The sequence below is a fragment of the Hemicordylus capensis genome, chromosome 3 (genome assembly GCF_027244095.1).
Source record: "Hemicordylus capensis ecotype Gifberg chromosome 3, rHemCap1.1.pri, whole genome shotgun sequence".
Taxonomy (NCBI): Eukaryota; Metazoa; Chordata; class Lepidosauria; order Squamata; family Cordylidae; genus Hemicordylus; species Hemicordylus capensis.
In genome coordinates, this window is record NC_069659.1 from 326,129,945 (window position 1) to 326,150,879 (window position 20,935).

Genomic DNA, 20,935 nt, shown 5'->3' on the forward strand with positions numbered 1-20,935 from the left:
TCACACCATACAGACATTCAATGGAACACGCATAGGTTGCTCCTCTATGTATGTTCACTCACCCTGGATATGTTGTCAGAATAGAGCTAGAGAGATGCAGAAGGCGGCATCTTTTTTGTGACATTAATTCCGACATAATGTTAATCATAAGAAGCAGCCTCACTTGACCACACAAGTAGAGATTCCGAAAACATGAGTAAGAATCACAACAATCCCAAGGCTACATTTTAAAAAATAAACCACAGAATCGTTATTTAGAAAAAACACATTTGTCACTTTCTTGGGTTGGTCTTTTAATTTAAAAGCATAAATTAGAGCCATCGTGTTTACAAGTTTGTTTTTAAAATATGCAATGAGGAAAACAAAACATCAACAACATAATCCAGATCCATTCATGGAAATAGCCTTCTGAGACAGACAATGTAGATGGACACCCGCACCATGATGCTCATCTAGACCATCTTGAACTAGCTAGATGAGTCTCTTGGTGTGCGTGACGAGGAATATTGCCAGTGAGGTCACTAGTTGTTACATGCAAGTTGTTACTCAAACCACTGGCCATATACTTAAATATTTAAGTTGAGATTGCCACAGTTTTAACACCTGTGGCACTAGGACATTGCCAATAACACAAGTTGGCAGCTCTGTCTCAGAAGCAATAATTTCTGTAGTTATGCATAGACATGATCTGTATATAAGAAACAGCACAAAAATGGGAATAAGAAAATTGATGAAGAAAAACAAGAAGCACCAAATACAGATGCAAATGAAGAGACAAAAGTCCCACGGTGCTGTAAACTTGTTTATTTGAGCCCAACATGTATCAGCTGAAGCCTTCTTCAGGGGCAAAATATTATCCAATGTAATCCTGTCACAAAAGCAATTCTTCAAAAACAGGTAACAATATCTTAGACTATCCAAAGCTAATGAAGTACATTTGCTGCTATCTCACAGATCTTGCCCCTGAAGAAGGCTTCAGCCGATACACATTGGACTCAAATAAACAAGTTTACAGCACAATAAGAAAATTGAGCCACAATACAGGAGAGGGAAAAAGGTACTATTGAAGATGGCTCTTTTTTAATTCCGTTGACTCAAGAGTAATTTTGAAAAAAAAAATGGAAAGCAGGTCTGGGGAGAAAGGAAATACAAGTGCCTCATACCTCTTTGTTCCTTGTAGTTCTTTATATGGTTTGAAACTTCCACATTTCCAAAATCCACTGGGGTGTGTGTGTGTGCATGCACAAAGAGAGATCAGTGAACAGGAAGTATGAAATGCTTGTGCTTCCTGTTCCCTTCACATTCCATAACATCCAAAGCCCCCTCAGTAGCTGCATAATTCCCCTTTCTCTCTAGATTCCATTCATTCTATCAACAGCTTTGATCTTTAAGAAGCTCACATATGGCCAGCTGCCAGAAAGATAATCAAATATGTATGTGATCAATGTCCACAAAATGTAATAGTTTTCCACACTTTCCCTCTACCACTTAAAAGACACACAGGCAAAATGCCAATCATAGGTTTGATTAAACTTTCATTTCACAGGATTTTAAAGCAGTGAAGTCAGCAATGCAGCCAAGATGGAGCCATGTCTATGTAACAGATTTGGCCAGAAAAAATGTCAGGGAATAATTTTTTTTTTTAATGGATGATCAGCATAGGAGTTAGTTTGAATGGCCTTCAAGGTCCTTCCATTCTTCAGTGCCTACATTTATACATCCAGTGAATTCTAGAACAACAGATGAAAGCTGAATCTAGTCCTGTACTAAAACTTGCTTATTTAGTTCATTTGCTAAGAAGCCCCTTGCCTGACAAGCCAAGCTTTACAAGTGCAGGGAGATATTACAGGGGCACTTTCAAATACATGAATCTTTATGTGTATCCTGAGGTGGTACACTCCTGTGTATGTTTGAATTGACTCAAAACCAACTTGACACGAGGCAGACTCCAAAATGCTGCTTCTGTTCCTATTCATCAACCTTCATCTCAAGAGCGGCCCATCCTAACAAGCTGTGGTGGGGTTGGGGAGCACTCAACAAGATGCATCTGTCTCTAGTTCCTGCCAGCTCCATTGCTGCTCTCACTTTCATTCCACCTTGCCCTGGAGTTAATAAGAGCTGTGCTGCTTGCAGGCGGGCTATTCATCAGGTAGGTCTGTGAGGACTGGTCAAGCAGGTTACTGTGTGGGTTGGGTACCTCCAGGATGAGGTGGAATGAGGCGGGGGCAGGCAACGGAGCTTCCAGGAACTGGAGGCAGCTACATCTTGTTCAGCGCCTCCTGCCTCAGCTCATTAGGATGGGCTGCGCCTGCCAACTTGTCTTGAATAAATAAATATAAATAAGTAAATAAATAATCATAATAATGGTGCCCCACATAATGCTAATGCTCAGCAGTATGGAGCCTTAACACTGCATCCTGGGGCTGCTGTAGACTTCAATGGTACCTCCTAAGTTCAGGGGCATAGCTGTAATTGGAGGGACAAATGTCCCTGGGCCCATGTGTGAGGGTGTGCACTGGCTGGGAAACAGCCTGCTCTTATTCTCTCCTTCTGCCTCCCTGACTCAGTGGCAAGCTCCTGGCTCCTGGCTGGAGAGCATGGTATTTCTTGCAAAGGAACGAGAGAAAGGCATGCTAAGAATGTTTCGTTTTTCACCATGTCCATATAGTTCTTCTGCAGCAAAAATACAGGTGAGGAGAAAAAAGGGGCCCCATAATCACTTCTCGCCTCAGGGCCTACTCCAACCTTGTTATGCCCTGCCCAGTAGCGTAGGGAGGCTGGTGGCAGCCCGTGTGTGGCCGCTGTGGCCCCCTGGCCCCGCCCCCCACATCTGATATCAGACGCAGGGGCCAGGCTCTCCCTTTCGCCCTTAAAGGCAGGGAAAGCTGTTCCGACCACGCTGCCAATGTAGCGCAGGCCAATCTCCCTCCTAAACAGGTCCGTGCAGCCCCGTTTGGGAGGGAGATCGATCAGTGCTGCTGCGTTGGCAGCAAGACCAGGAGTGGCTCTCCCTGCCTTTAAGGCATGTAGAGTCACTCTGGCCATGCTGCCAACGCAGCGCGGGCCGATTTTGGCTCTAAACAGGGCCACATGGCCCCGTTTGGGACTGAAATAACACCCCCCCCCCCATTTCTCACATCAGACGTAGAGGGTGTGTCTGGCGCCACATTTGCGGCCCCTGATTGGTGGCGGCCTAGGTTCTTTGAACCCATTTGCCCAGTCGTGGCTCCGCCCCTGGCCCTGCCTTTGCCATTTTGAAGCAGTGATTGTGGAAGTAGCATTTCCATAGGTTTCTCCATGATTGTCAATGGAGAAGCCTCTGAAAATGCTGCTTACTCAATCGCTGCTTCAAAAGTGTGTCAGGACTGCCTTTGAAGTCAGCAGCAGCAGCACCAGAGTGCAATACAGGTCCTTAGCATGGCAATCATGTCAGCCAGTAATGATACCACTCCCAGGCTAAACTAGATACTGGATAAGTTGCTCATTCTAAGCAATGGTTCTTCACTAATCATTCTCAGTGGTCTAACAGTATATGCTTTCTGAAATATACAAGAATCCAAATGTCATGTATATTTTCCTGGGCTTTATGGATTTTATGGTATCCCAATAAAATTACCATCAAACAGCAGGATTTAATATGGTGTAGCTGTGCTGCCTATTGGTCATCTCTTAATGGTCTTAATGGTCATTTTCATTATTGATCTTTTGTTTCCAGGCCTCTTACACATATGAGGTCTGTTGACTACAGGGAATGCAAATAGATCTGAGACGAGCATGAGGATTTGTGACTTCTGAGGTCTGTGACTGCTGAGGTCACAAAGGCATTGCTGTCTTCCTAAAGCAGGGGAAATCAGTGATATTCCTCTGTGCGGTTGCTAGGGAGAAGAGGTGTTTGCAGAGCTCTCTCCTGGGTGAAAGGTTGCAGATTCCCCAAACACAACTTTTCCTCCTTCACAGGTTTCTGATGGTATGAATCTCCCAAATACTGGCAAAGTAGTTCAAGGGGAAAAGGCAGACAGACAGACCAACTCTCAAACATGTGGGACTTTATTACACAAGATTTTTGATGTATGGAAGCCACCTTTAATTCTTTGGAAATAGGTGGAATACAATAAATAATAAAAGCCATATGGATAGTGATGAGCATTTACCACAGGCCATATATTAAGCTGTAGGAAACATATACATATTATCATGCTCTGAAATATGGGGAATTGCTTTAAATCAACAACATCTGGTTACCTTACTTAGTACCCCTTTCTGTGTTTTCCTTGTGGTGGTACACAGGACCATTTTTTGGTCACTGTGAACACAACTGACCTTTGCAGGTTAACAAAGGAAAGTTAAAAGATACATTCCATAAAAGACAAGAGAGTAAAAGCAGAGCTCCATAGCTGCAGGGAAATGACTGAACTGATGACTTTTAAGTAACAGCATGGGTGAAACTTGTTGAGGGGTGTGAGGGGAAACATTAAAATCGTCACACAGCAGAGTATGTTCTGCTGGTAAAGAAGTTACCAATAAATTATCTGGAGACATTAGGTTGAGTTCAAAAAACAAATAAAGATTTGTTAAGAAACTAAAACATCACATACTAAGAGAGGGTCAACAACATACGCAAACAGGCACTAGCTTTCAATAACTGAACAGTTCTGATTCTTAAATGACCAAGACAGAGACCTATTAACACTCTCATCATGCTTCTAGTGGCCAGAAGAGGTTACTGTGTATTTATGTATTTATTACATTTATATACCACCCCATCCGAAGGCTCTGAGCTCACTTCTAACAAAACTCTGGTATTTTCTATTCGTGCTTTTTTAGGACTATTGCTGGTCATGTCATATGTGGATACCCATTTCTCATGATCTGATCTAACCTACGACTCTCCTCCCATGAAAGGAAGGCATGCTTCCAAAGCCCAGAGAACCACCCCAGGGCATGTGATGCTGCCACACTGTCAAAGTTAAGTAGCTCTGTGCTTGGATGGGAGACGTTCTGGGAGCTTCTGTGAACTTCTTGTAGGAAGAGTAGGATAGCAGTGTAAGGAAGGAAGGAAGGAAGGAAGGAATTAACTGTTACACAATCTCTCCCTACTACCTATCTATGTCTCTACACACACACACACACACACACACCCCTAAAATGCTAGCTGCTGTATAACAATAAATTAAAAACTCACAAGGCCCTACCTATAAGTCTCGCAATCTAGGATTAACTAGATGTGGTTTAAATGCCTTGTGTGGTCCTGCATGTTTGGATTTGAGGGAGCAAGTAGTAACAAGTTACTATTAGTGGAAGTGGCACCTGAAGCTAACAGCCAATCCAGATCAGGACTGCAGCATGGAGGGAGGGGCCTGCCCTGGATGGCCCACAAAGCTGTTTAGTACCCGAAAAAAGAAAAAAAAAGGGAAAAAAAGGGCAGGGCCAAATGATGTGTTTAAAAGAGTCTAGTTTGGCCCCAAAGGCCAACATAGATGTGATATGAGAGAACTATGGCTGGATATTCCAAATATTTCCACTAATGCAGCCATGGGGACTCCAATTTTGATCAAAATAGAGGGGCTGGAAGAAGGAGTGTTTTACCCTTTCCCCCTTGTGCTCTTTCCCCAAGCTAAATCACTCCCACCACAGCAGAAAATAAGACAGGTCCCTGTATTGTGCCTGCCTTTTCTGCTATGGCTTTACCTTAAGAAAGCCTAGCTCTTCACAACTCAGGAGTATGAACACCCCAGAAGACTAAGCCCACAGAGAACAATTTACATATAAAATGGTCACCTGGAATATCTGACTAAATTACTCAGTGGAAGTTTCATTGGCCCCCATGATGAACAGCATTATGGAGACGTAACACCACACTCAGGGGCTGCTGTGGTCTAAGGCAGCCCCGACGCTGTCGAGAACTGTCGGTTACACAAGCAGTACTACTACTCCCCCCTTGTTGAAAACTGGGGAAACTGTGTTAGTACTGCTTGCACAACTGCCCATTTTTTAAATAGAGCATTGGAGCTGCTCTATTAGGAATTTGCAGCTGCCGTGGGGTACGGTGTTATGTCTCAGTTACACTGCAAATCATGTTGGCAATTGAAATTAACAAGACAAATTAGCCATGACTAACTTGTCCTATTAATTTCAATGAGACTTCTGTTGAATAATTTAGTCAGGATGTTAGCCTATGTGTCCATATGACTTGCCTAAACAGGGATCTATGCATGTATATTTAAATGCACGCATATTGTAAAAGGCAATATGACCTTTTACATATTTCATGACCCCCCTAAATGCCTGCCTAGAGGCGAAAATGAGTTAGATGAGAGATAACAACTGAAGTTGAATCCAAATCAACTGAAGTTGAATCCAAATAAGTACTGTTTTAAATGGCACAGTGAAGAAGTGCTTGACTAACGAACAAAATGTTGCCGGTTCAAATCCCTGCTGCTACTATCTCGGGCAGCAGTGAAATAGGAAGATGCTGAAACTCATCATCTCATACTGCGTGGGCAGAGGCAATGGTAACCCGCTCCTGTATTCTACCAAAGAAAACCACAGGGCTCTGTGGGCGCCAGGAGTTGAAATCGGCCTGATGGCACACTTTACCTTTACTTTACTGTCTGTAGGGGGTCGGGACCCGAGAGATGGGCTAGCACTGCCTGTTCTGGAGGGATTACACGCCCCCTAAAAGATCACGTCTGTTGTCTTGGAGTGCTCCTGGATCCTAAACTCTCCCTGGTTTCTCAAGTTCAGGCAGTGGCCAGGAGTGCTTTTTATCAGGTTCAGTTGATATGCCAGATATGTCCATTTCTGGAAACAAATGACCTTAAATCAGTGGTGCATATGCTGGTAACCTCTAGGCTTGACTACTGTGATGCACTCTACATGGGGCTGCCTTTGTATGTAGTTCGGAAGCTACAATTGGTACAGAATGCAGCAGGAAAGATTGGTCTCTGGATTTACCCGAAGGAATAATATAACACAGATTCTGAAAGAACTGCACTGGCTGCTGCTATGTTTCCGAACAAAATACAAAATGCTGGTTATTACCTTTTACCTCAGTGGCTTGGGTCCAGGGTACTTAAGAGAGTGCCTTCTCCGTCATGAACCCTGTTACCTATTAAGATCATCTGGAGAGGTCCGGTTATGGTTGCCACCAACTCATTTGGTGATGACTTGGGACCGGGCTTGCTCTGTGGCTCCCCTGGGGCTTTGGAATGCACTCCCTGGCGAAATAAGAGCATCTCCTTCTCTGTTTGCTTTTAGGAGGACCCTGAAGATGTGCCTCTTTCCCCAGGCTTTTAACTGAAATCTAAATTTTTATGTCTTTTCATTTATTGAGATTTTATCTGTTTTATGAATTTAACTGTTTTATAGTGTTTTATGTTTTAATTTGTACACAGCTTGGAGATTTCTATATTAGGCATTACAGAAATACAACAGGCAAACAAACAATAAAAGACATTATTAGTTGTACAATGTAATGTTGAAGCCAACCCTTTACTTTCCTGCAGTAGTTCACAGCTAACCAAAGGGGTCAAGAAATAGCTATAGGAAGCAAGTAATGGTTTCTGACTGACAGTGGGATACAGTCTATGGGGAGACTGTTTCCATCCGCCCCTGTCCCCCCTCACTCTTGATCCATTCCAAACCACCTCCCAGAAATGAAATCCCTTCTGCCTTCCCAGCAGAAATCTCCACAGGGAGTTACTAGCTGCAAAGTGAGATCTCCCAACTAGCCACATGTGGCTGAATGAATGCCTCCCTAGTTATGAAGAGAAGAAAAGGCTCTTCATGTGCCAACTCTCTCTATTCTCAACCATCAGAGTAGTGGATTAGTGCTCCCATTGTCATATCAGCTGTGCAGCTATTGGTGCTAAAATCCAATCACAAGTGTCAATCTGCAGAGGAAAATCAGTTTGGTTGCCAGCATGTGACCTTCTTACAGCATGGGAACAGTAGTTTGGTGTCTGGGGCTTAATATTGGCTTTAAATAATAAAAGGCCAGCTCTTTTTTTTTTTTAAGCCTTTCTTTGGCATAGTGAAAACACAACTGATTTCTACAAACATTGGTCTTCATCTCTAAAAATTTGTGGTTGCATTGTGCTAGCAGGGGCCCATGTGTTCTCAATCAAGCTTTGGCTCACGCCATGCTTAAATGTATCAAAAGGTTCCAGAAGCAAGCACTGCAGGGGAGCAATGATCTTTTCCATCGATTCCATCATCTGGTACTAATTATCTCACAGTTCAGCATAAAACATAACATCAGCCAAATTCAGACCTAGGGCACTGTTGCCCCTCCTTTTTCAGGGAAATTCTGTCATATGTTCAATCAGCTTTTTTTCTGTTTAGATTTTGTTCTATAGAATAAATAATGAGCAACAAGGTGACGCAAGCAGAGCTCAGACAGAAGTTTACAATTATTTTACCAATTTGCTTTTCCCAATCTAATTAGGCCAGAAATGCACAATAATGCACTGAAACTACCTATGGAAAACTATGCAGCCCACAACACAAAGTGATGATCTGCATGTCAGGGCTATTGCAAATCTAACATCACAGATGCACATTTCATATCAGCCAGTTACTTCAACTGCGGTACTTTCCTACAGAATCCATACATCCATACAGTTGGCACTCAATGAGTATTGATCAATAAAGTGATGTACCTGCATGTGTGAGCCAGCCCTAAGGCACATCACAAATCTGCTACCAATTAGTCCAAGGGACTTCGGTCTGAATGTGGAATGGGTAAAGCCAGTAAAAAAAAAAGTGTTGGTAATGAGAGGTGCTCATCAATCAGATGAGAGGTAGATATCCAAGATTTTTGCTAAAAAAAATCAGTTGCAGCTTTAGCAATAAATTCTCCAACTATGTTCTGTTTTACTTAGCATAGTCTTTATTTCGGTCTTTGACCAGCGTAGTCTATTTTACTTGTTACTGATAATTTTAAAGATCATAATACTGACTTTAATGATCTTTGTTGTGAGGGCAATCTTGGAGTGTTTTCAAGATGTTTCAAAGTGCCATTATTTGTAAGATCATATAGTAAGACAGGGAAAGCCAAAGTGTGCCATCATACTAGCTATATACAGAAACAGAACTGGCTGGAAATCCCAGCTAACATAATCCTAGCCAAATTTAATAAAGGAACCAGCCCTCCAGGAAATTATAAACCAGTAGGATTTCCCTTGTAGTAAGCAACATTCCTGAAATGCTGATAAGGAAGATCACAAAACATCTAGAGAAATATAAGCTGATGGAAACTAGCCTGCCTTGTTTTCAAGCAGGAAAAAAAAAATCAAGTGACAAATATGCTGATAATCTTCAAAGATAGACAGACAGAAAGAAAATATGTTTGTCAATTCACTGGAAAATCTAAAACTATTCTATATATAAAGCTAAAATGAGTGATCCTGGAATGAGATTAAAAAATAGGTTTTTAAACCAGGTTGTATCACTCTAAAATTAAACAGATTAAATGCTTTTGAAGATGTAGGTATTATTCAGTTCCCTTTGAAATATCTAAGCCCTAAACTTAATATGCACCCAATCCTATGGCTGTTGAAAGGTTCATTTTCACAGCAAAAAAAGACTCTTGAGGGTGGGGAGTTTTCTCCAAAAAGCAATGCTCTCCTAGAAAAAAAATTCACCTGTTGCTGCAAAATTGCAATCCCTCTCATATCTTGGCAAAACCAAGATGGAGGGAATTACACTGCACTGGGGTGTAAGGTAAAGTGTGCCGTCGAGTCGATTTTGACTCCTGGAGACCACAGAGCCCTGTGGTTGTCTTTGGTAGAAAACAGGAGGGGTTTACCATTGCCTCCTCCCACATAGTATGAGATGATGCCTTTCAGCATCTTCCTTTATTGCTGCTGCAATATAGGTGTTTCCATAGGTGTTTCCCATAGTCCCATAATCTGGGAAACATACCAGCAGGGATTGGAACTGGCAACCTTCTGCTTGTTAGTCAAGCATTGCCCCACTGTGACACTTAAAATGGTCTGCATTGGGATGTAGATTAGCTCAATTACAGTAGAATCCCCTGCATGTTCACTTGGAAGTAGCTCCCTCTGTGTTCAATAGGGCTTCCTACCAAGAACATATAAATAGGCTCACAGTGTTCAACTGTGTTTTAAAGTGACTGTTGCCCCTTTAAAAGAAGCAATCCACAGTGTGATGCCAAGCTCAGGAACAAAGGAAGCTGCCTTATACTGAGTAGGACCATTTGTCCATATACCTCAGCATTGTCTGCACTAACTGGCAGTGGCTCGCCAACGTTTCAGGCAGGAATCTTTCCCAGCCCTACCTAGAGATGCAACAGATTGAACCTGGGACCTTCTGCATGCAAGCAGATGCTCTATCAATGAGCTATGGCCTCATCCCTTAAGGGGAATATCTTACAGTACACAGCATTCACATGTAGTCACCCATCCAAATGCAAACCCAAGTGCACCCTGTTTAACAATGGGGACAACTCATGTTTGCAACTGCAAGACCAGCTCTCTACCCAAATTCTTTCTCCTGCACAAACCTTTCTTTTTCTTGCCAAGGGAGGGGAAGGCTCACCCGCTGTGTAATGGTACAGATTGGTTCCTTTAAAGTGTCTGCTGCAGTCATGTTAAACAAATATTCAACGTTTCTCCAAACTATCTGTTTGTCAAAGGCTTATCAGTGAATTGGTCTGGATACAAGTTAAATATTCCCTTGATAAAGATTTAATCAGAAAATCCTGGGAGGATCTATTTAAGAGATTTTAATATATGTTTTTCTTTTTCTTTCACATCTAGGTCTGAAGCAGCGCTGAGACCTCTTTTTCAGTGACTATTTTAGCCTCTATTTGTCTACTAGAAAGAGAGGAGGTTCCTTTTCATGGTGGGTAAACTATCTCATGACCAGGTGGCCCCATTTCAGCTCATCCCTAATAAACATGTGAAGAAAACACAATTTGGTTCTAGTTTGAACAAACCATATTTGATTAAAACTTTAGATCAGTGGTAGGCAACCTTGGTTCTCCAGCTGTTGTTGAACTACAACTCCTATCATCCCGAGCCAAAATTTATAAATTGCGGCTAGGGGTGATAGAAGTTGTAGTTCAACAGCAGCTGGAGAACCAAGGTTGCTGACCCCTGGCGTATTCCTTTACTATGCTCTTTCGATACATCCTCTTCCTTTTATCAGTCCTGTCATTCTTGTTGACTGTATATTCATGACTACTATCACAGCCCTTGGCAACCGCATAGATTGAGCTTCAGCAAGTCCAAAGTGCCTCCATCTGCTTATTAAACAATGCAAAGCATAGAGCACCTAATAATCCTATTGAGGTTTAGAATCACTTTCTTGCACTCTAGGATTCCCTAGGCCTATGAAATGATCCTTTAATAGCATGATAGAAGAAGCAGAAGAAAGTTAGTGGTTCTTGGACTATACTACTGCTACTATGGATATTTATATACTGCTCTTCAACAAAATTCTCAAAGTAGTTTACATAGAAAAATGAAAAAATACATAAATAAGATGGCTCCCTGTCCCCAAAGGGCACTCAATCTAAAAAGAAACACAAGGCAGACACCAGCAACAGCCACAGGAGGGATGCTGTGCTGGGACTGGATAGGGCCAGTTGCTCTCCCCCGGCTAAATCTTAGGAAATCACCACTTTAAAAGGTGCCTCTTTGCTCAATTAGCAGTGGTTTATTGAGCCCTCGAATCATATAGGGAATGATTCAAGAAATCCTTTGCAGAAGGGACTTCTTTAAGATATTTAATTAGTTTGTTGACTGATTGATTAGCTAAAGCTCCACAATTTAATAGTGTTCACCTGGATCATATGCAGGTTTACTCATAATTAGGCTCCACTATGCTCAATGGGCCCAAGTAAGTGTGCATAAGATTGCAAGTATAGGGCTAAAGCATTAATTGGCTGCATCTGCATGTAATATGAAACCATAATATGAAGGGGCCAGAGGTTCTCCAAGTGTTATGTGAGAATCTGTACAACTCTGGTTAGGCGTGGCTACGTCCCTGAGGTTTCATTTTTTTTACTCCAGTCTGAACCTTTGGGTTGTAGTGAGTTATGCTGCCACAACCCAAGGTTAGATGCAGCCTGCGTTGCATCTAAATTCGGAACTGCAGGCTGCATCCTCTTCCCTCAGCTCCAGCCCTGATTGGCTGCAAGAAGGAAGCCCGCACATCCAGTTTCCCCTCCTCTCTGCAGTCTCGCTGACTGCAGAGAGGGTGCTCTCCATTACATCCAAATTTGGATAGGTGGGAAGCAGGGAGTTGAACCATGGGTCCACCGGACCCGCAATTCCACGTCACATGTGAATGTGGCCATTCTGCAATGTGCTGCTGAAAATAGCATGTATGTGCATAGTTTCCTCCCAATAATGTCCATTACTACAATTTGCCAGTCTTCTGCAGTCACAATGTTTCATGCTTCTCTGCCCTATCCATCACTGGAAGTCAATGATATAGACTGGGCAAGGGAAATAGAAAACACCATGATGTAGGGTCCTAGGTAAACTGAAATAGCCACAATGGAGAGGCAGGGAGCAAAGTAAAGTGTGGAGTACTCGCTTTGCAGCTAAGTTGCCAGATTCAGTCCATTCCCAGCATTTCTAGCTAAAAGGATCTCAGGTAGCAGGGCTGGAAAATGTCTTTGAGGTCCTAGAGAGTCAGAATCAGAGCAGAAGACCGAGCGAGATGGACCAATGGAATGATTCAGTATAAATCAGCTTCATTTGCCAAGTAGGGAGGTGGGAACTAGCCATGCAGGTGTTTTTTTTTGGTGGCTGCTGTGCATTTAGCATACAATCAAATTTGGCCCTAGGGCTGTATTCATAAATGTATTTCCCTGGAAGTAAGGCCCACTAAAATCCACTAGACTTCCGTATGAGTGAACATCCTTAGGCCTGGGCTCTATTTGCCATCCTATGTTACATTTCAAAGGCACATAAAAGTTATGACCCTACTGAGGTGACATTTTTGAGAACTCCCCATACTCGCTAATTGTACTGGAATAGTGTCTTGTTGCAAAATACCATCTGCTGCTTATTCAACAGAAACACATTTTGGAGTGGTTTGACCTAGAGTGCTTCTACACTACATTCCCTACATTATTATTAATAAAACCTCAACAAATTCCAGTTAAACTAATACAATACTAACCAGCTGTATATTCACAGCAATAACTTATGAGCAGTCTCTTAAGATAAGGGGTGGGGGTGGGGAGCTCAACTCCTGTTATGCCCATGGAGAAATTATAGGAGGTCGGATTACTGCTAACTTTCAGAACAAGTAGTTTATGGAGTATCTGAAATAATGAGTGCATTTCTGTAAATGTAAGAGGAATGAGTCACATCAATCTTACAATGTGTTCTTACTCTGGGAATTTGTCTCAAAAATCTTACTCAAGGAATTTACAGGAAATTACAACAGTAAAATTGAATTCTGCAATAATGAGACAGATAAAAAAACTGCCTGAGGGAACACCGCCCTGTTCACCCGTGGAGACACCCATTTAAATATGTCTGACATTGTGCCAAGCTGGCATCTGAGTCAAAACTCAGGTCAATTAGCACCTGAATTCAGCTGGGAGGAGCAAAAGCCAGTATGAGATGAGTCCCTTACATGCTACTTAATGACCCTGGGGGAACAAACCCAGGGCACCTGGGGGCTGATGCCAAATCCATCTGTGAGGCATGGAGAGCACAGAGACAATGGAGCATGAACATTACACTCTGAAAATCTGACCTACAAAATAGTTGAATCTGGTGTGCCAGGTTATCATCTTGGCATTTCACATCTCAGTTAATTTTAGATCAGATTTTAGATTAATTTTTTTGGCTCCTGAACACAGCTAATTGTGCTCCCAAAGATAGCAGAACTGGAGTCCCTTTCTCTCACAGCATCTTGACATCACTATAGGGGAAGTATTTTATAAGGGTATCCAGGATCGATTAGAATCTATTTTTTCCACTTGCTCATATGCTCTTCACAAGGAATATATTGATAGTGTAAAGTGGTAAAGTGTGCCATCAAGTCGATTTCGACTCCGGGCACCCACAGAGCCCTGTGGTTTTCTTTGGTAGAATACAGGAGTGGTTTACCATTGCCTCCTCCCGCGCAGTCTGAGATGATGCCTTTCATCATCTTCCTATATCGCTGCTGCCCAATATAGTACCAGTGGGGATTCGAACTGGCAACCTTCTGCTTGTTAGTCAAGCATTTACCCGCTGTTCCACTTAAGGTGGCTATTGATAGGTGTACTGGTACGTAATTGAATACCTGCTGGCATTTTAGATAACATTGCTGTAAGCTGGAGACAGAAAACCCTATTAACGCATGACGTCCAATACACATACAATCTGTGCTCAGTATACAAATAAGTGTTAATCTCTACCATGTACAGTTGCTCACATGTGACGGTCAATGCAAATACAGCAGTACATGTGATCTCTGCTCTACATTTTCAAGGGGCTCAGTCTCAAAGGTTGACTTTTAAAATGAACACATGTACAGTCATTTACAGGAAAACATGCATAAGCATACAAAAACCTGCATGCATGTACAATGCAATGTATAACTGGCTCTATACAGAAAAACTGAAGTGCTGAAAAGGGTCGAGAAGGCCTTAACTGTACACATTTCTTTTGTCTCACAGTTGCTTCCAGGCAAGCAGATCTTGTAGGTTTCTAAAGTAATACAAAGATCGCAAAACCTTATTTCCATAGGCCAAGGATTATCAAACGTGGGTCCCCAGACGTTGTTGGACTACAGCTCTATCATCCCCAGCTACAGTGGGGGGACCCAATGGCAAAAATAGGATGAATGTACACATCACAAACAGCTATTATTCTTTCAAACAACCTTCAGTTATTGTGTGTGTGTGTTTCTTTTTTGTGGTGGGATACTATCTAGAGAGGAGAGCTGGTCTTGTGGTAGCAAACATGACTTGTCCCCTGAGCTAAGCAGGGTCCACCTTGGTTGCATATGAATGGGAGACTAGACGTGTGAGCACTGGAAGATATTCCCCTCAGGGGATGGAGCTCTTCTGGGAAGAGCAGAAGGTTTCAAGTTCCCTCCCTGGCTTCTCCAAGATAGGGCTGAGAAAGATTCCTGCCTGCAACCTTGGAGAAGCCGCTGCCAATCTGTGAAGACAGTACTGAGCTAGATAAACCAATGGTCTGACTCAGTATATGGCAGCTTCCTATGTTCCTATCTGTCTCAAGACCCTAGGATAATGTATGATGTGCCCCAAGGTATACAAAAAGGGTCCTAGGTCATACTTCACCCATCTTTGGTATTAGTGGGAGATTATAGGAAACGTGCAAGGACAGCAAAAAAGGCCTTCCAAAGGATAAAGTGCAGAGCAGATTGGAAACAACACGGCATCAAGCAGAATTGTCAAGGCGCTGCCTGTTAAAATGACGTCATGTAAAAACATGTTTCAACTGGTGTAAAGAGCTCATGCTTAGTGGAGGCTAGTTGACAGCTTATACAAGAGTCCTAAGGTGGGTTTTTTTTTTAAAAAGCCCCCATTATTTCAAAGGTTCAGGCCCCTTACCTTCAATAACACATTCATCTGGGAGAGGAATTTTCTTCCCCATCTCCATGACATATGTTTTCACTTTAGAAAGATTTTCCTTTAAGTGAAAGTAAAGCTTATCTTGATATTCCACAGGATTCTTGGTTGTCTTTGGGCTTCCTTCATGGCAGTTTTCTTTAACTGGTTCTGGCAGATTCTCTGGTTCTGTACATTTGATACTTGAGTGTGAAAGTGAAAATTTTTCCAGCTGCAACTCTTCAGTGCCTGCACTGGAAGGCAATTTGTCGGCTTCTTGGCTCAAATAAATATCTGTGAAAGAGATGCTGGCTGTAACATCTCCATTCTCCATCTCTTGGCCATTGTCTGAATGACTGCCCTTCATACGAACGGCATGCAAAGCTAGACTTTTGGACCTGAAATGTGAACAAAGGCATGGAAATATGGCTTGAGGTGCAGGCAAAATGGACTATGACATGTGATGGTGGGGGAGTGGAAATCAGAGCTGTGGGCCAGACTGTATTCTGAGTTACAGTTGGGAACCTATTTTACATGCTACCAGACCAGAGATCCAAAGATATTTCCCTATCCACCTGCAAAAGGGCATGTTGCACAGGCCATTTAAAGGACAAATGGGAGGATGAGCAAAAGTAGCAGTGAAAGCAGCTGTAGGGACATGGAATGTTAAAAGGAGGAGAGATAAAGATAAGTGCATGAATCTTCCCCATACTGAGATAGGAGCTAGATGAGATACTGTCAGGGTCATCGGCTACAGGTGGACTCAAACCATAAAACATCTGGCAGCTGGGCTGGACTGGACTGCGTATCTTCTAAATGTATTTTATTATTATCATTATTTGGAAACCTTAAAACAATTACAAAATAGGACTGCAAAGATATATCACAATATTTCATCTAATGATATTCAAATCAAAATACCACTACAGGCACAGATACAAAGACCCAAAGAATATATACCCCATGAATATTAGAAAGATTCCTAACACCAGGAGAGGTAACTATTAAAAATAATCATACAAAACATTAATTGATATAATCTACTTCAACTATTTTGTCCGTAACATTAGTTCTTTCCAAAAATGCAACCTTTGTCACAGATGGAAATATATGCTGCTTGACATCCAGACTACAGGCATACCTCACTATCTGTGGACTCATCACCTGCAGTTTTGCATATCTGCAGTCAGGTAATGGACACCCGACCTTGGCATACACGGAGAAAAACGGGAAAATAAGTGGTTAGATTTGGGCATCCGCAGGTATGGGGGTGGCTGGAAATGACTGTGGAGGTCATTTGCAGCCTCCATTTTGAGGATAAGAGCCATTTTGTAGCCTGTTAAGCAACATAAAACAAAACATTATTTTTTGCTGAATTTCGGGGACTTGGGGAGCATGGACCCCATTGGACTTGTGGAGCATGGACCCGCGGAGCACAGTAGGGCACTTTATTTGGCCCGTTTTTGATTTTTAAATTTTTTTGGGGGGGGATATTTCTGGAAACCTAACCCCCACGATCCCATAGACTCAGTGCTTCATTATCCATGGTTTCATGACCCATGGTAATTTTTATTTATTTATTTATTTATTTATTATTAAAACTTTTATACCGCCCTTCCAAAAAGCTCAGGGTAGTTTACATTAAATCTGCGGCAATGGAACCCCCATGGATAATGAGGTCCTCCTGTAATGAAGCTACTTGTGCAAATATGTTGCGCTAGTGCAAAGTTGTTGCACTAAGTCTGGATCTTACATTCCAGACAAGAGTTGTGCTAGTGCAGATATGTTTTCAATAGTGCAACCAAGTGCACAACCTGTGGCATGCCTTATATGTTCTGCTGGGAACTTTTGTCAAGAGCACAATCCCGAGAATCCCCATGACTATGCTCAGTTACATGGTCTTCTTGCAGAAGTGCAACTTTGTTCAATGCGGAAGTACTTCATTAATCTGGATATCAGCCACTCATGGAAAAAAGCCACCAAGAAGCTTCCTTGAGAATTTCATCATTTTCTGTTACAATGTAAACATTAACTCCTTTAACAACCTATGCTTTAAAAAAATGGTTTTTTGAAAGATCTGATACTATCTAAACGAAGAACTGACCAATCGTCATACTAGGCTTCTGCCATGCACTGCATTACATTCTTTAAACCACTGTCAAAGAGTTTTATAAGAATGTGTCTGGGATGTTTATCCGGATCAGTATAATGAAGTCTCAGCCCAAATACTGCATCTACTCTGACATCTGTCTGAAGGTCTAATGAAAATTACCCAGTTTTCCACAAAGGTAAGATGTTGGTAAGTTTGGAAAGTGTGAGGGAAGGAAACTGGCAGCAGGGAAGGCTGGTGCTGGCAAAGGGTTGGGACCCAGACATTATGAGACAAGCTGAGACTCAGAGGTGCATTTGGTTCAGCTCATAATGAGCTTAAAATTTCTGAACTGTACTGGTGATACCAGAAAAAACAAAAACTGGGGAGCACAGAAGGGGCAAAGTGCATTTCAGAGTAAGGCAAGCTTTGCGGCGCACGTTAGATTTCAGAGAGAAACACTCTCATCGTAAACAAATGAAAGTGAGCCTGTGGGGAATTGCTCCTTATACATATTGACTGTATATAGATTGATTGATGGTAATAAAGAAAAGTACTTTATTTACTTTACTTTTAGAAAAATCCACTTGTCATCTCAGGCCCTGCACATGGCCACTAACAGAGATCCGATTGGCGGGGACTAGAGACAGGGCCTTATCGGTTGTGGCCCCTCGGCTTTGGAATGCCCACCCTGAAGAGCTTTGCCATGCTTCCTCTCTGTGTTTTTAAGAAACAACTAGAAACATATCTTTTTAAAGAGGCTTTTTAATGTTTCAGCTGATGTGCATGTCTGGTAGGTTCTTTAGTTTTTAGTTTTTAGATTTTAATTTGGAATTTTAAAAGCTAATTTTGATTGTGGTTTTAGCTTGTTTAATTTGGTTAATTTTATTGGTCTGATTTTATATTGTAACTGTTTTATAAATGTAATGTATTGGAGGAGGGGGGAATACATGTTTAAATGTTTTAAATGAATGAATGAATAATGAATAAATAAGTACTTTAAGTATGTGAAAAGTGCCTTTCTTTCAAATAACTACAGGTTATGAGGGAGTGGATGGGTAGAGTTGAGCTAATTGTTAGAGGAAGGTGCTCCCTCCTCTGCATCTCAGTGCTGCCTATGCTGAATGGAGGGAGTTGGCATGTGAAACCCACTTCTGGAATTTGCTGGTACCACTACTTTGAAATGCATACTCATAAAGTTCATTAAAGATTGAGTGCCTTTCCAGGGGTGCACTGCAGACAGAGGGAAAACCCAAGGAGAAACTCCTCACTTAAGTTTTTTGGTGGAGGAAGGAAGCACAGTTCTGGTGGGGAGATATGTTTTGGGAACTGAAGATAGGGATAATTAGCTTCGGCAGCGGGAAGTTCAGTAAAATTAGGGGAGAACTCCTCAAATTCAAAGGAGTGATCTGCACCATGTGTGTATCAAAAAACCTTTTAAAGGCATTTTGCCACTGTAGGAATGTAGGTTTGTTGTTTGTAGGATTGTAAGTTTCTAGAATGTAGCTTTGTAGTTTTAATCTTAAAACGTGGAAGATCAGTATAATGTCAGGTTAATTCTAACTAGTTGCTCAATACATTTGTGCCATGTGTTCATATTTTTTTTAAATCTGGTTTGACTATACAGATGAATGCATACATGTTTTTCATTCTAGTCTGTGCAAATAAACCATTTTAAAGAAAAAGGAGAGGAGATAGATGTGCTGCAGCTAGTTCTATAATTTTACTTTAACAATGGCTGAGTTGGCCAAGGAATGGTTACTAACTATATCCAGGGAAAGTAATCTTCATTTTGTGAGCTTTTTCAAATCCACATCAATGTTTCTTTTGCATCTCCCTCTGCACTCTGGGGCACAGGATAGGTTAAATAAATAACTCACAGAGATCTTATCCAGCTCTCAGAGTTATTGACAAGATGTCTGGATACAATTAAATGTCTGGTGCCCACAGGTACAATGTAATTTGGTTGTTCACCTTACTGTTTTGATAAATCTGTAGTGGAAAACTGATCAGCATGCAAAACCACTGACACATTTCATGGAGGCTTACCTGTTAAACCTCATGTCCTTTCTTTCTTCTTTCGAAACCTGGCCTAGACTACACCTGCGCACAGAGCCAGGAGTACTGTTGTCAACATTTATTTTCTCTTCAAAAGCTTGTATTTTAACCTGAAGCTTTTCATCCTCTTCATTTGCACTCATAACAGATTTTAAATCATCCAGCTGTGAAGGAGATTCTGTTTCAGCAACATCTTCTACCCTAGAGAGGGGGAAAAATGGGAGGAGGGGTTAATCATAACACCATCATATTTTGCAGATGGGGGAATGAGGGAGGGAAACCCTCGAAGGGCTCATATACATGCCAACATTCACTGCAAGGGCATCTATGGCTAGGATTTTTCAAGGGATTCCCATTTAGTCATTTGCATCTACAGGTGAAACTCGGAAAATTAGAATATCGTGCAAAAGTCCATTAATTTCAGTAGGTATCGGGAGCCATTAATGTTTTATCCATTTTATGTTAAATGTATTTAATCTATTTTATGTATTTATTCTTGCTGTTTTTTTAATATGCTGGCCTTGGGTCAAAATAAACAAATAAACATTAATTTCAGTAATGCAAATTAAAAGGTGAAACTGATATATGAGACAGACGCATTACATGCAAAGCGAGATAAGTCAAGCCTTAATTTGTTGTAATTGTGATGATCATGGCGTACAGCTCATGAAAACCCCAAATCCACAATCTCAGAAAATTAGAATATTACATGGAACCAAGAAGACAAGGATTGAAGAATAGAACAATATCGGACCTCTGAAAAGTATAAGCATGCATATGTATTCAGTACTTGGTTTGGGCCCCTTTTGCAGCAATTACTGCCTCAATGCGTCATGGCATGGATGCTATCAGCCTGTGGCACTGATGAGGTATTATGGAAGACCAGGATGCTTCATTAGCGGCCTTCAGCAATTCTGCATTGTTTGGTCTCATGTCTCTCATCCTTCTCTTGGCAATGCCCCATAGATTCTCTATGGGGTCAGGTCAGGCGAGTTTGCTGGCCAATCAAGCACAGTACACTGTATACTTTTCAGAGGTCCGATATTGTTCTATTCTTCAATCCTTGTCTTCTTGGTTCCATGTAATATTCTAATTTTCTGAGATTGTGGATTTGGGGTTTTCATGAGCTGTACGCCATGATCATCACAATTATAACAAATTAAGGCTTGACTTATCTCGCTTTGCATGTAATGCGCCTGTCTCATATATCAGTTTCACCTTTTAGTTTGCATTAC

The 20,935-nt window shown here is 41.7% G+C and overlaps 1 protein-coding gene across 3 annotated transcripts in view; it reads right to left on the reverse strand.

Moving 5' to 3' along the window:
* Positions 1-20,935, reverse strand: part of VEPH1 (ventricular zone expressed PH domain containing 1) — a 221,294-nt gene that overhangs the window by 70,202 nt on the left and 130,157 nt on the right. For 2 of the 3 annotated variants that reach the window (XM_053312344.1, XM_053312345.1), the window contains exons 9-10: positions 19,692-19,901; positions 15,557-15,951 (exon numbers count right to left, since the gene is read on the reverse strand). In XM_053312344.1, the coding sequence (XP_053168319.1) occupies positions 15,557-15,951; positions 19,692-19,901 (605 nt within the window). Of the gene's footprint in view, positions 1-15,556; positions 15,952-19,691; positions 19,902-20,935 lie in introns of those variants that run through there. The other variant, XM_053312346.1, reaches the window with a different exon arrangement.